General features: G+C 39.5%; 1 protein-coding gene across 1 annotated transcript in view; it reads left to right on the forward strand.

Annotated features, from left to right (window-relative positions):
- ZFPM2 (zinc finger protein, FOG family member 2) overlaps positions 1-15296 on the forward strand; it is a 342557-nt gene that overhangs the window by 325074 nt on the left and 2187 nt on the right. The window contains 3 exon segments of the mRNA XM_025202018.1: positions 7187-7393; positions 11702-11926; positions 13989-15295. Of these exon segments, the coding sequence (XP_025057803.1) occupies positions 7187-7393; positions 11702-11926; positions 13989-15295 (1739 nt within the window).

Raw genomic sequence — 15296 nt, forward strand, 5'->3', positions numbered from 1 at the left:
TATACAAACGTGATGTATCAAAAATCCAGAATCAAGTGGTTCAGCAAACAAAGTTTTATTCATACTTTAGGGGGAATATGGTACCTATGTGTATATTTTAATGCAGTTCTCTTTCAAATGGGTTAAGATAACTGCACTGGCATGATGAAGCTGTTTCTGTCTAAAAAAAGAACTGAATTCCATGAAACCATTACTCCATTGCATTTAGCCATTACCTTTTGTGTTAAAAGGAAGTTAAATTATTTTTAGTAACTTGTTTCTTAAAGTCAGTTCTATTAAGAGCAACAGTTACTTAATCATAGGAGTTATGGTGCCATCGATTTTAAGCAGAACTCCCCCATCAGAGTCAATGGGGATCTCAGTTTAAAAAAAATAAATCAGTGGCACCATATAGCTCTGTCATTTTAAAGTTACCCTTAAGAGCAAATCATTGATACAAAAGATGGTAAATAAAGCCTGAATTATTTATAAAAGCCATAAATGGACTTCATTGTCATAGGCAAAGAAAATGATGAGGCCATTGAAAAAAGTCAAGCAGGGTTCTGTTGTATGCTTAAATGTGCATCTTACATAAAATAAAGTTATAGACAATGTACGTATCCATTTCCTCAGTGCTGAAGGTAGAGTATTACCACATCTAAATGTGACTTAATTGCTTCAATTTATTATATTTTTTAATACTAAGCTTAGTTTCATATCTTGATGAGCCCAGATGTAGTCTGTTAGTGGTTTCCCATTGCTTGCATTTTATTATTTTTACAAAGCAAATGTCTATCAATCATACAGATAAATTAGAAAAAATTGTGCAAACATAACACATCGCAGAGATTTTTCCAACATACTATGTAATTATTAACCTGATTTTTGCCATTGAAAAATCCATGAATTGCAGATAGCATGGATGAAGTTAAATGCTTTTATACTAGATACATTTTGCTTATACTGTACTCCATAGGTATGGCTGTACAATATAATTGAAGCTTTGTCAGCTCTGTAGCCTAGCAACAGATAATACTGTTAGGTTACTGAATTGCTCCTGGTTGACAAGTAGGGAGTATTTTTGTGTTTATCATGTTTGCTAATGATGGGATCCTTTCCAAAAGGCTTGTCTTAATCTTAATTAGAGTTTATCAGCAGAGGTCTGCATGACATTGTGCAGACACTGATTTCATAAATAATAAAAAGTGCAAGTGAAAAATTTGGCAGGAGAGGAAGATATTTAAGGCCACTGATTCTTGTAAGAGCAGCATGAATTTCCAAAATGTAATCAAGTTTGAACTGTGACTCTATTCTTTATTATCGAAACTTGCAGTACACTTCACTGCAGTTTTGACAGCAATTATGAGTATGATTTATATGCTTCCTGTTAGGAACCAGATCTGTTTGCCTAAGAATCTTGATCATAAACATTACAAAGAACAGTGAGTCCACAGTTTTTCAGGAACATCAGGGCCTTACTTTTCCCTCTCCATAGGACTTGTTTTACTCAGTCTTTTATTTTTAGGTAGCAAAAATTGTTGCTTGTATTTGCTAATATAAGAGAAACCAAAAACAGAATCTTAAAATAACTTTTCCATTTGGTGGAAGCTATGAAGGTATCAGATAGCTGCTTCAGTGCCTGATGTCATTTGATAAAGAAATCATGCCATGCAATTGGAATGTATTATTTTGCTCCAGTTTGCACAATATGATATTCTTCAACTTGCCCAACTTGTTTTGATTAACTAAGCTTTCCTAATTCTTTGCAATGTGATCTAATAAAGAAGTGAGATAAATACTTAAGTAGCCTTCACTAATATTGTTACATAATGCCTGTGTATTGTATCTTCTTTGGTTGATTTCATTGCTATCATTTTATGGGCTTATAAATCTTACTTTCAATTCCAGGACCTCTGGATCAAATCTAGACCTGGGTACGAAAGAAGTCAAGAACACCTTCCATGGCCATGGCTTATTTAGGAGATAAAAATTAGGAGGCATTACTTTTGATTAACCCTTGTAGAAGACATTAATTCATATCCCTCTTCTGCCTGATTTAAAGCATGGATTCATATCTCCCACTGCACAGGGACCCTAGCTGAGCAACTACATCAGGATGGGGCCTGTGTGCCACACGCTCAATGGATGTCTCACTCTCTCATTCTCAAATCTTGCTCAACATGACTTGATGTAACCATAAGAAAAGTATCAGAAGGCGGTACCTGATTTGCGAGGGAGATGACTGAGACCAGTGTGTGTCACGATGTCTACAGATCTTCCGTGGGTCTTCTCCTCCCCTACACCACACCCCTTTCTACTTGAGTGTTCCTGTTGATGCCTGATGTGGTACTTCCTGTGCCAGCTGCATGCCTTTTTCCCAGCCTGCAGCCTGTGCCCAGGTGAGGCTGGGGTTCTAACCCCGTTCTGGGAGCAGAGCCTGGGGGATGTCGGCTATGCTTCAGCAGCTGGTCTGCTGCTGCAGCAGAGCACACCCTTGGTGCACGGGCTCACTGCTTCTCCATAGGCTTGGCTGGGGATCTGTCGCCTGAGGAGTGTGCTGGCTGCTTTCATCCTAGTAAATACAGGATTTGGCTTGTCTGCTGCTCCCCCCACATTCCAGTGGACTTTGGTATTCCAAGGCGGGGATCTCTCCCTTACTCTAGTTTTGATGAGAAATTCCATCTTGGACTAGAGGAGATTTTCCCAGTGAAAGCCTCCTCTAAACTAGTACATGCTCTAGAAGTTTTGATTTCAAACAAATGGCATTTTTTGACAAAAAAAATGTTTCAGCAAAATAATCCTACCATCTGGAGCAATATCACATAGGCCTGTTAACCTTAACCTATCCATATTGACTTGTACCAGCACAAGGTCTTCTGTAATTGAGCATTGTAAATCTACCTAAGTATGTTTCAAACATCTGCCTACTCTCTCCTCCATTGTTCCTAACACATGGGAAAAGCTCCCTACAAATATTTGCAAAGCTGTCTTACTATTCCCCTCCACAAACCCTTCCCTAAAGCTGTGCTGTGTACAGATATCTTGACCATGATAAGGCTGCTGATAGGTAAAGGTCCCTGCCTGTCATAGTTTATAGTTTAGTTTCATAGTTTGTAGGGTCAGAAGGGACCTTGACAGATCATCAAGTCCGACCCCCTGCCATGGCAGGAAAGAGCACTGGGGTCAAACGACCCCAGCAAGGTGTTCATCCAGCCTCCTCTTAAAGACCCCCAGGGTAGGAGCCAGGACCACTTCTCTTGGAAGTTGGTTCCAGATCCTAGCCACCCTGACTGTGAAGTAGCGCCTTCTGATGTCTAGCCTGAATCTACCCTCTGCCAGCTTGTGACCGTTATTTCTAGTCACTCCTGGTAGTGCTGGGGGGAACAGGGACTCCCCCAGTGCCTGCTGGTCCCCCCTGACTAGTTTGTAACAGGACACTAGATCCCACCTCAGCCTTCTCTTGTGGAGGCTGAACAGGTTCAGGTCCCTTAGCCTCTCCTCTTAGGACCTGCCCTGCTGCCCCCTGATCATGCGGATGGCCCTGCTCTGGACCCTCTCAATGCTGTCCACTTCCCTCCTGAAGTGCGGTGCCCAGAACTGGACACAGTACTCCAACTGCAGCCTGACCAGTGCCTCATAGAGGGGGAGGATCACCTCCTTGGACTTACTTGAGATGCATCTGTGGATGCATGACAAGGTGCGGTTGGCCTTCCTGACCGCGTCCCCACACTGTCGGCTCATGTTCATTTTGGCATCAATAATGATTCCAAGATCCTTTTCTGCCTCTGCACTATCATGCTGATCAATATCATCTCATTTTCTCCTTCTCCTCATTGTCTGTCTATTGCTATCTGCTGTCTTTTGTCTTAAACTTAAATTGCAAGTTATTTGGGACAGAGATCAATCATCCTATTTTGTGTTTCTATAACATCATAACAGTGGAGTCCTCAACTTGAGCTTCTTTGAATTATGATAATACAGACCTCTTGCCTCTGCCAAACCCCAGATCATAGGAAAGTAGGGCTAGAAGGGACTTCACAAGATCATCTAGTCCAGCCCCCTGCTCAATGCAGGATTGTCCTGGACTAAACCATCCCAGCCACGTGGCTGTCCTCTTAAACATTTTCAGGGATGGATGTTCCACAACTTCTCTAGCTAAGCTGTTCCAATGTTTGACTACCCATAATCAGGAAGTTCCTCATAATCTCCAACCTAAATTTCCTCTGCTGCAGCTTGAGGCCATTACTCCTAGTCCTGTTCCCTACAGCTACAGAGAAAAGTCCAGCTCCATCCTCTCTATAAATGCCCTCCAGGTATTTGAAGACTGGACTGTTATCATTGCAAGTGTATAAAAATATGAAGTAGGAGAAGGGGAACAAGGTGGTTTCTCCATCTCTATTTTCACAGCCCTCATAAAGGCCAGCATGATTGCAGTCATGGCACAAGGGTCTGTTCACATGCTGTAGCCCTGGGGAGTTCAAGAGAGACCTGTCCTGATCCACCCACCATCTGTACCATCATAGGCAAGAACATACAAGCCAAGTGGGGAAAACCACATCCCTATGGAGGAAAAGTACAGCAAAGCAAATACATTTAGTTCTAAGGGAAAGTAAGCTGTATGACTCTTGCTGCATGCCTGGGAGTTCGTCTACAATATGGGACTATGCTGTAAAGGCAAAATACTGAGAACAAACTACTTGTATACACGCATTCATTGTTGCCCATCAAAATTGATTTCCTAAACATTCTTTTTCCAATAAGGAAATGAAAGAATAACTGTAGAAATAATGGTCTAATCCTTCAGCCAGAACCCTAATGGCTCTAAAGAGTCCTGACGCAAGGATACTGAGACAGCCTTTTAGTAGGGCATGCAAGGAGTTTGATCTAGACTGATTACAGCTGGAGACCTTGTAATCAACTGCACTTTTCTTTTTCCCCAGGGATACAACATGATGAGATATCTGCTGGGGAAAGAATGTCACAGTTGGTTCATTTATTGTGGTGCATCTTTATTTTCATAAGAAATGCATATCATAATAAGACTACCATGCAAAATCTTATGCTGTATTAAAGGTACACTGTATTAATAGTACACTGTTTCTTTCCATTATATTACAGAATTCCTGTGTAGATAAGAATAAAACAGAAGTGTGATGAAATAAAAGGAAGGCCATGCTTCTTTCACCAGTAACGTTTATATTGTGTCTATAAAACAGGGTAAAACAGGGTAGCTGGATGCTAGATATTCAAACTGTAACTTGTCCAGATCACAAATGTTATATCTACAAGCCTGACTAAATATTGTATTTTCTCATGTACAGTGCACCATGGAAAAAGATATACACTTTGTTTATTAAAGGAAAACAAAGCATAACAAGATATTTCCTTGTAGTAAGTAACTGAGTAGCAGAACTAGGGAGCTAAGCCTGTTCATCATTTTGCTCCCTGTACATCACATGGAGACTTTACTTCCACTTTTTTCAGTAACCAGCAGAAACTGCTCTTACCATATTTCTTGCACACAATGAACACTCCAATTTCCAGCAAGTAGACTTTTTTAAAGGTACATGTTGTGTGTGAGAAAATAGAGCATACGATGGCCTGGTTCTCTTCACCCAGTTCTAAAATGGTGCAACACCAGTGACACCAATGGATTTACACCAGTATGAGATAAGCCAGCCATTTCTCTTTAAATGTTCAAATTCTTAATTGGTCATAAGGATTCTGGATTTGAAGAGACAATCATGATGCTGTCTCTGCTTTTCATCTTCTTAGTGTTTAGAAATAATTGCTCGGTTTTCCATTGTTTAGTGCCCTTGCTCTGGATAACAAACCATAATGTCCTATTTCAAGCAATGGTTGGTAAACTGTGTAGCTACCTAAAACTGCTGCAAAGCCAAGGGGTAAATGCAAAGACACTTTCCTGCTTTGAAACTTTTACACCACTTTGAGGTCTGGAAGCTCAGCTTTATTTTTCCACTGAAACACATTGTCACTGATGCTGTTTTGTTTGCTCATCTTTGAAAGCTAATAGACTGATTTAATTAATTGTCCAAGATTTCTCTAAAACAATGTCCTAATTCTTCCATTTAGCTGTGGCATATCATACACTGTTGTTATCTCCTCCACCAGATTTTTGCAACAAGTTGTTTTAAAACTATAATCTCTTTGAGGGGAAAAAAATGAAGTGCAGTTGAAAAGGCAGTTATGCTGAAAGATAAACACAGCAATATTACTTATCAAAATGAGTACAGTTTTTGCTTGCTTAATGAATACAACATATAGATTTTGCTATATATACAAAACCTGGGGGAAAAAAAGCTTTATAACATATAAAGTATGCAACATTATTTCAGGCATAACTGTATTGGATATGTATCTAGGCCTGAGAGAGTAGATAACACAATGTAAGTGCTTTGCCTGTCTAAACATGTTAAATAAATGAGCATTCACTATCGCATTCAAATACATTAGTAGATGTACTCGCATAGTTAATTTTCTTTTTAATGCACTGCACGTGACATTTGCAGCACAGAGCTATAGTGTATCTTACTGTTTGATGAAAGTTTCTCCCCCCTCCTCCTGCTTTTAAACAAACCTTTATTTGAATAAGCCTTTATGAAACAGATCTTTGGCATATCTTCTTTTCAGGAAGTTCAGTCAGTGTAAGAAGAGATAAAACAGTCATGTTATGAAGAATATTACATAAGGAAAGATTTTTCAGGGAAAGATGGTGGCAAACATAAAGAGGGAAAACGACCTTATGAGGAAATTTGATTTCTTCTTTACAGCTGTTTGTTTTTAATTCTGCTAGGGATGGGGCATGTGAAATAAAACAAAAAACTGTCACAACAAAATATAAAGGAACTGCAATAAAAAGCAAAATCTGGAAAACTGGCAGCTAAAATCATTTTGCCTGTATCTGAGTTCTGGTAATGCCAGTCTTCTAGGACACAAAGGGAGGAATTAGAGTGAGTATTCCTTAACACAATTGATTGTATATTGTAATCACTTTCTCCCTAAACAGTATTTTGATAATTCGTCCACTAATGGAAATGGAACATTAAAAAGCAACAGTTTTCTGCCTCCTCCCCACAAGTAACCCTCTCCAGGTAGAAGAGAGCGTAAAGATGCAGTACCCAAGTGTTAAGTTCTTCTGGAGATCTATGTTCCTAATTAAATCATTCTGTTTGCATTTTTCGTATAGGGGGACAGCTGTGGTGTACCACGACCAAGGCCATCTCCGAGGGTGAAGAGCTAATTGCCTTTGTTGTAGATTTTGACTCAAGGCTACAAGCTGCCAGTCAGATGACTCTTACAGAAGGGATGTATCCTGCACGTCTGCTGGATTCAATACAGTTGCTCCCTCAGCAAGCTGCTATGGCATCTATTTTACCTACAGCTATTGTGAACAGTAAGTGCTGAGTACTCTACTATGGTTTTATGTCTGTTGTTGTGAAGCAGCAGAAATAAATTTGAACAACTAGCATGCTAACTACACTCTGTAGCAACCTCACCTGGAGTTTTTGACCCTCCCTCATATATAAGCTTTGTAAATCTGTTCCCACAGCTGGCAGACTTATAGAGTCATAAAAACTAAACATGAAACACCTGTTAGCTTGCTTGTCTACCCTCCTCCCATCAGTACAGGATAGTTCCTTACAGTGTAGTTTCTAACATTTTTCCAGTTTAATTTTATATTTCTGGCACTTCATGTTAGAGGCTGCTTTGAAATGCATTACAGCAGGGGTGTCCAACCCCTGGTCCATGGGACAAATCTGGCCCATGGAGCCAGGGAATCTGGTCTACGGGTCTCTCTGGAAGGCCCAAAACTTTGGCGGTGGAGGAGCAGTAGCAATTACCACTGTCACTGCTCCCCCTCCACTAGATTTTCAAGCCCCACGTGGCTGTATCAGCCCCAGCTGAACCGACCCTGCACAGAGGGATTGGGCCCCATTCCCATAGAACTGGATTGCACCAGAATTTGATGCAGCCATGCAGAAATAGCCTAGCGAGAACCAGTGCAGCTGTGCACAATTGAACCCCTGCCAGGCCATTCCCACATAGCTGCACTGTGCTCCAGATCTGACCAGTGGATTGATCTAGTACTGCTCATCCAGCCAGTGGGCTGAAAAGGTCAGGCACCTCTTCAGTAGAGTGCATTGCTAGGAAAATTTTCCTTAGCATAACCTCAGTTTATTAATATAACTCTGATAATGACGGGTGCTTACACATACATTTTATGCACTGATAAAACCTAAGCATATGTTTAAGCTTAAGTATCTGCTTTATACTGTCCTGAATAGGGAATGATGCAAAGAGTTCTAAGAACTTTCCTGAATTGGGACATTTCAACATAGGGGCTGTTTCTGCCCCTTGTAAAACCCTGGTTCCTCATCCTCTCCCTCTTGACACCATTCAGATATTTGGTAGCTGCTATCATGTTCCTTCTCAGTCATCACCTAACCCTGTTATACATATTTAGCTCTTTCTTGCCAAATCAATCCTTTCTGCCCCCTTGTTGTAGCACTTCTGTGTGCTATTGGTGGTTTACAAATACTGCGTAATAAAGAACTGACAGCCCACAATGAGAAAACTGAACTCGGTATTTCAGGGTTGGATGAAACCAAAATTGTGTAGGCCCACCTATTGCCACCCTGCTCCAGGTTACGTAGCACCTGACTCTTGAGCAGTCCAAGCACATTCAGTGCTGTTTCTTCAGGCCTAATTAAAGTGTTTTTGTTAATAATCTTTTTTTCTTTCTTGTTGTTTACTATGTATGAAAGCAATTATACTAGCCATAAATTTATTTTGAATATATTTCTAAAGGAAATAACATACTAAAAAAACACCCCTTGAAAAGAGGGCAGTAGCAGTACCATGCTAAAAGATCAGGGAAAACAAAGCAAGATCATCTTCTTCCTGGAAATGGATGATTGTGAATTAGGATTCTTATTAAAAATGCTATAAAGTACTGCTGCTTGGGAATTTTCAGTCAGAATAATTTTCTGAAGGAAGGTGTAGTTTACACAAAATAGATTTTTTTTTAGAGGAAAATTTCGATTTTGCCAAGTTATTTCAATTTTCTGTCAGGAAAATCAAAGTAAAATATGTCATTTAACCTGTTTCAATGCAGAGGAAAATATATATTTTTTTAAGTCAGTAGTGAGTTCCCCCAAAATTCATTTGTAATCAGTTAATATATATATATATATATATATATAGTAAGCTGCTTTTGCCAGTGGCATATTGCCTTTTGGGAATTTTAAGGTATGTCTACACAGTGCAAAACAGTACCATGCAGAGATCAGTGATATAGCTCTGCATCAGTATATATATATATATATATATATATATAGTAAGCTACTTTTGCCAGTGGCATATTGCCTTTTGGGAATTTTAAGGTATGTCTACACAGTGCAAAACAGTACCATGCAGAGATCAGTGATATAGCTCTGCATGTACTAGCTCCTAAACTGGAAGCAATGGATATGCATTCAGGCAGTTTGGGAGATTCGTCCTGTGAACACATCTAATGCTGCTTCCATTGTGGGAGTGAGCATACCCAGACCTGCACTGGGCAATATTGAACAGTGCCGCCTTCAGCTATGTAGACATTCCCATAGTTCCAACTTATTCTCTTTTATAAAGTACTCCACCTAGACAGTTGCATCTCTTATAACAAAATGCATCTATCACAATGCATTTCCTCTACGTGGTGTATTATGGGAATCATATAATTGGGTACATCATTGTAGCTGGAATACATCTTCCATAAGATAAGAGAAATGCAGTGTAGCCAATCAAAGTAAAACATAGATGATCTGAAAATGTAGACATATTTCATTTTTTATTCTAAAAAAAAAATATAAAAACTTGTTTCAGTATTTCTGAATCCTTTTTTTGGATTTGGGGGGAAGGGGCAGGGAAATTCTATTCTATGGTAAATGTTAGCCCCCTTTCTTTTGGTCCTTTTTCAAGACAAAACAAATGTTGAAATGTCAGCTTTCACACAGGAATGAAATTCCAAATTTCTCTCACCTCTGGTAAAGTGTTTTTAATATCAGGGTTTGTTAGAATATTTAGTATCCTATTAAATAAGTCACAGTTATTCTATAGGAAAGATGAGCACAGAAACTGATAGTGCTGAAAGAAACCCCGGTGATCACACACAGAAAAGCAGACAAGCATTTGCAGTGCATAATGGCAGCACAGTAAGGAATGCAAATTTAGATTGCCCCTACAGAGGCATCTGCTCATGAAACAAGGAGTTAATTGTCCTTATCCGTGAATTAGATTATGATGCCCTTACTCACGCTGAGAAATACCTTGCTTCTCAAGTAGTCGCATTGAAATCAATGTTTAAAGCTAAATATAGTTAACACAAATAATGACAAATAGACTATAAACTCCAGATGTCTTAAGAGTCTAAGGCCAAGATTTCAAAGGAGTGTGTTTTTGGAGTCAGTCTTTAAAGCAGTATCTCTCTGAAAATCAAGTCTAATTAAGCATGTTGTGCCCACAGACTGAGCCAACCAAAATCACTGATCTCTTTTGAAAATGTTAGCCCTAATCTCAGCTTTAAACTATATAGGGCAAAAATCCTAGCTTTATGGAGTTAAATGGGGATTCCATAAGGTCAGAATTTCACCCCAGCCTAACTGCCAACAGTAGGCTCAGCTCACAACAAGATCAAGTATGTGTTTCGTCTTTCTGAGATATATAAACAGAATGCATATTGTGGAGGCCTTTCTACAAGGAAGTTGAAAACCGAAGGCCCTATCTGCTATGTGTAAACATTAAAGATTCCAAGTCAGTTTTCTTAAGAGCGTAAAGGATTAACTCAGTGTATTTGGTCAAAATAACTTCTCTGTTATTGGGAAACGTGCTGTGCAACCAGTTGGTTGCTGGCTTCCAATCAGTAGTGGTTCTACTTCAGCGATGCCGCATATTGCATACTGCAGAATCCATTGGGATGACAGGCAACGCATAATTATAAAATATTATTCCTAGAAATATCTCTTTTGCATGGTAGGAAGTGGAACAATAAGGATTAACCAACAATAAGAGGGCACTGTACATTAGAAAATTTAACTTCTAATATTAGTAATAACAAGAATCCAGGGAACAAAAAAGCATGAGCTTGTGGGTTAGAGTGATAAGTACTGAATTCATGTTTTATGACCACCAGGGACCATTATGATCATCTAGTTTAACTTCATGCCTATCCCAAGCAACAGAATCTTACCTAGTGACACCTTTCCACAGGCTAATAAAATTGTGGTTGAATTAGAGCACACATTTTTCTGTGAGAGCCTGCTGCTCCAAAGCTTGATGCATGTGCAAAAAAAAAAAAAAATAAGCACATGATTCTAAGGCATAAATTAATACATTTTTTCATGGTGATATCTTGTATAAGAGGGTAATACTTAAATCTGATATGCATTTCTACCCCAAAAATAGATTTGGGAGTGGTAAAATCTTCTGGAAGTGTATTTATAAAAATTCACTATTTTATTAATTAATTTTACCCTGTTAAACAAAGACATTGTCATTCTTGCTGGATCTCTAACTTGCAGACATCTTAATAAACCCATAGCTGCACTATTTATTAAATAAATATTTATTTAATGGCAAAGTTAAAGGAATTAAGCCTGCTGTGTTAATTGGTTGGAACTGAATGCACTGTGGCTAACCTGCACCTGGTTATATTTGCTCATAGAGGATATATTCCCATGCAAATCCTGTGGCATTTGGTATCGAAGTGAGCGGAATTTGCAGGCCCATCTCATGTACTACTGCAGTGGGAGGCAAAGAGAGGGGACACAGCTGTCAGAGGAAAATGAAGATAGTGCTCATCAGATATCCAGTATCTGCCCCTTTCCACAGTGCACCAAAAGTTTTTCTAATGCAAGAGCGCTGGAAATTCACCTAAATTCTCACAGTGGTAAGTGTCATACATTCCCCTCTAAATCTAGCTATTCCTTAAATATTAACCACTACAATCTTCATCATCTTCAGTGAATTTTTACACTTAAAAAAGTATTTCAAGAGCAGGAAGTGTGTACTCTTGAAATGTCTTTCCTTTCTGGCCTGTGTTATAGTCCATATATTTCTCATCTACCTGTGTCACTGTTCTAACCTACTAGTACTGCCTTTTCTGAACCCTGGATTTACAGAAATCCAAGTCACTGTTTGTTCATTGGTCTGGATTAGAATCATAGAGCTGGGAGAGACCTAGAAGGTCATCCTGTCCAACCCCTGCCCACATACAGTCTTTAAATTGCTTAAAGTATTTAAGCAGTTGTCACTTGGCCCTTTGACAGGTTTAGTTAGTTAAAGCATAAGGTAGGAATTCAGAATATCTGTAGTGTTATGCCAACTGACTATCACCATACTCTTGGTCCATGCCACAATCTCCAAACCTTAGTTTCCCTTCTTATAACATGGGGATATTACTTCTCCATTTGTAGAAGGAGCAGCTCAGACATCTGTAATTAGAAAGGTGAAATCTAGCAGGGAAAAATGATCCACTTTAAAGCTCCTGTGCACGTTCTGTTAAAATTTTGTTTGATCTGTACAAGTTACTACTTTGGGAAAATCATAAGTAGTAAATACACAGAATACTCATTTTTGGATTTCCTGCAAGACCTACAAAGTTTTTTGTTTAAGTAAGGCTGCACTGTCAGGCAGGAGTGAGTAACTTGGCTGTCTAGTGAAGGCAGCAGTTACTTGTGTCTGGGTAGGTGACTTATATACTCCAGGACTCCCAGTGGATCTCATTAGTTTTGTGGAGGTTAGAAAGGGATTATCTACATTTTACAGTTTCACAGGAGGAACACCTGGTCTAATGCAGCTTAGGTACTGAGTTGCACCTGGGGTTTTCAGAAGAAGCCTGCATTTGAGGACTGCAGGAGGTCATATCCTGGAAAAAACCCACATATATGATTACCATATAGCAACCTGACCAACACCAAGCTTGAAGCAGTGCCCTCCATTTCTGAAAGTATGAGTCTCTATAGCCCAAATTAAAATGTCACCACAGAGCTCTTAGGGTACCTATACATGCACAAGGAGGCTATTCTGACACACTGTAATTACAGCGCATCGGAGCAGACTTGATTAATCAAGTCTGCTGGAGCGTGGTAATTACCACAATCTGGCAGATTCCACCATCACATGTATCAGCCTCTCTGTACTGAAAAATGGCAGCAGGGGCACTTTAACTAAAGCTTGTTCGAAGTGTTGTTGGAACTTTCAGCTTCAGGACACACTTAATCACATTTACATTCTCACCAAAGATAGGTTCAGATATGCTACTGTTCTCATACTTATTTTGATTGGAGGTTTTCTTTCCCAGATAAGCAGTTGACCTCATGCAAGCAGGCAATTGGCCATCAGTGGTGCAAATCGCTAGACACGTGCTGCTGCCTGCTTTCTGTTTCTGACTTACTGCTCCTCATTCAGTCTGAGGCCTATGTCACATGGACACCCTTATGTTCAAAGAACAGAAAATATGTACCTCTAAGCTTCTTGAAGTCTGTATCTATATCTTTATGTATTTTGGGATTTCATAACCTAGTCCTGCTTTATGGAACACTATGTTTTCTTCCAAGCTGAAACTGTCATTTCTAAACCTGAATTATAGAAGGTTCAGTCTATTTTTATCCTTTCCCTGGTTTTGCCTTCATTAATTGGGGCATTCTTGAGTGCTTTCCATTTCTTATTTGAAATGATGAACTCAATATAGAAATGGAACCATTTTGGAGTATATATAGTCAGAGTGGATCACTTTAAGAACCTTTTTTAAAACAGAGTACAGAAAGATTTTGAACCGATTCATCCATTAACAGAGTTGGTAAAAATGTACATACATTTTCACTAGAAGAAACTGATTTGTTCCCATATGTGTCTCAGTGTGGTTGGTTGGTTTTTTGGGTTTTTTTGTGGTATGCTTTATGAGGGGAAAGTGATCACTTTAATTGTTGTTTTATTTATCTTTTCAACAGGAGTAAAAATGGAAGAATTTCTCCCACCTGGTGCAAGTTTGAAATGCACAGTTTGTACCTACACTGCAGATTCAGTGATTAACTTTCATCAGCACCTGTTCTCACATCTTACTCAAGCTGCCTTTAGATGCAATCATTGCCATTTTGGCTTCCAAACTCAGAGAGAGCTGCTGCAGCACCAGGAGCTACACATCTCTGGCAACAAGCTACAGCGAGAAAGTGACATTGAACACTCTCCAAGTGCTAATGAAGAAACTTTACAACCAGCAACAGACCTGTTGAACAGAAATGAAGTTCCCCCAAGCCAAAAGACAATGCAAACTAAAGATGCAAGTTCTGACACTGAGCTTGACAAATGTGAAAAAAAGACTCCGCTTTTCCTTGCAAACCAGAGGCCAGAAGCACAGCCTGTAACAAATAAACAGAGCTTTTCATATACTAAAATAAAATCTGAACCATCTAGCCCAAGACTTGCTTCATCCCCAGTTCAGCCTAATATTGGCCCGTCTTTCCCAATGGGACCTTTTCTTTCTCAGTTTGCTTTTCCCCAGGATATCACAGTGGTTCCTCAGGCTTCAGAGATCTTAGCCAAAATGTCTGAACTGGTCCATCGAAGACTGAGGCATGGAAGTAGCAATTATCCTCCTGTTATTTACAGTCCATTGATGCCAAAAGGGGCTACCTGTTTTGAATGTAACATAACATTCAATAATTTGGACAACTATTTAGTACACAAAAAACATTACTGCAGCAGCCGATGGCAGCAGATGGCAAAGTCACCAGATTTTTCCAGTGTTTCTGAAAAAATGCCAGAGGCTGTAAGTCCCAACAATGGTCAAAGCTCTCTAAATATTCTAAGCACTACTCCTCACACTTCTGACCCAGAGAATCAGCTTCTGCAGACATCTTGCATAAACTCCTCTAATGTTTTAGATTTGATTGGGCCAAATAGTAAAGGTCATGAAAAAGATTTTTCAGCCCAGGCTAAGAAGCTGGCAACTGCAAGCAATAGTGATGAGAAGATGAATGGAAAACCTTCTGATGTGAAAAACCCCAGTACTCCATTAGTAGATGGGGAAAGTGATCCGAATAAGACCACATGTGAAGCCTGTAATATTACTTTCAGCAGACATGAAACATACATGGTCCACAAACAGTATTATTGTGCTACGCGCCATGATCCTCCACTGAAGAGATCTGCTTCCAGCAAAGTGCCTGCCATGCAGAGAACAATGCGTACACGTAAACGAAGGAAGATGTATGAGATGTGCCTACCAGAGCAAGAGCAAAGGCCACCACTGGTTCAGC

The sequence above is a fragment of the Alligator sinensis genome, unplaced genomic scaffold (genome assembly GCF_000455745.1).
Source record: "Alligator sinensis unplaced genomic scaffold, ASM45574v1 scaffold20_2, whole genome shotgun sequence".
In the NCBI taxonomy this organism is placed as follows: Eukaryota; Metazoa; Chordata; order Crocodylia; family Alligatoridae; genus Alligator; species Alligator sinensis.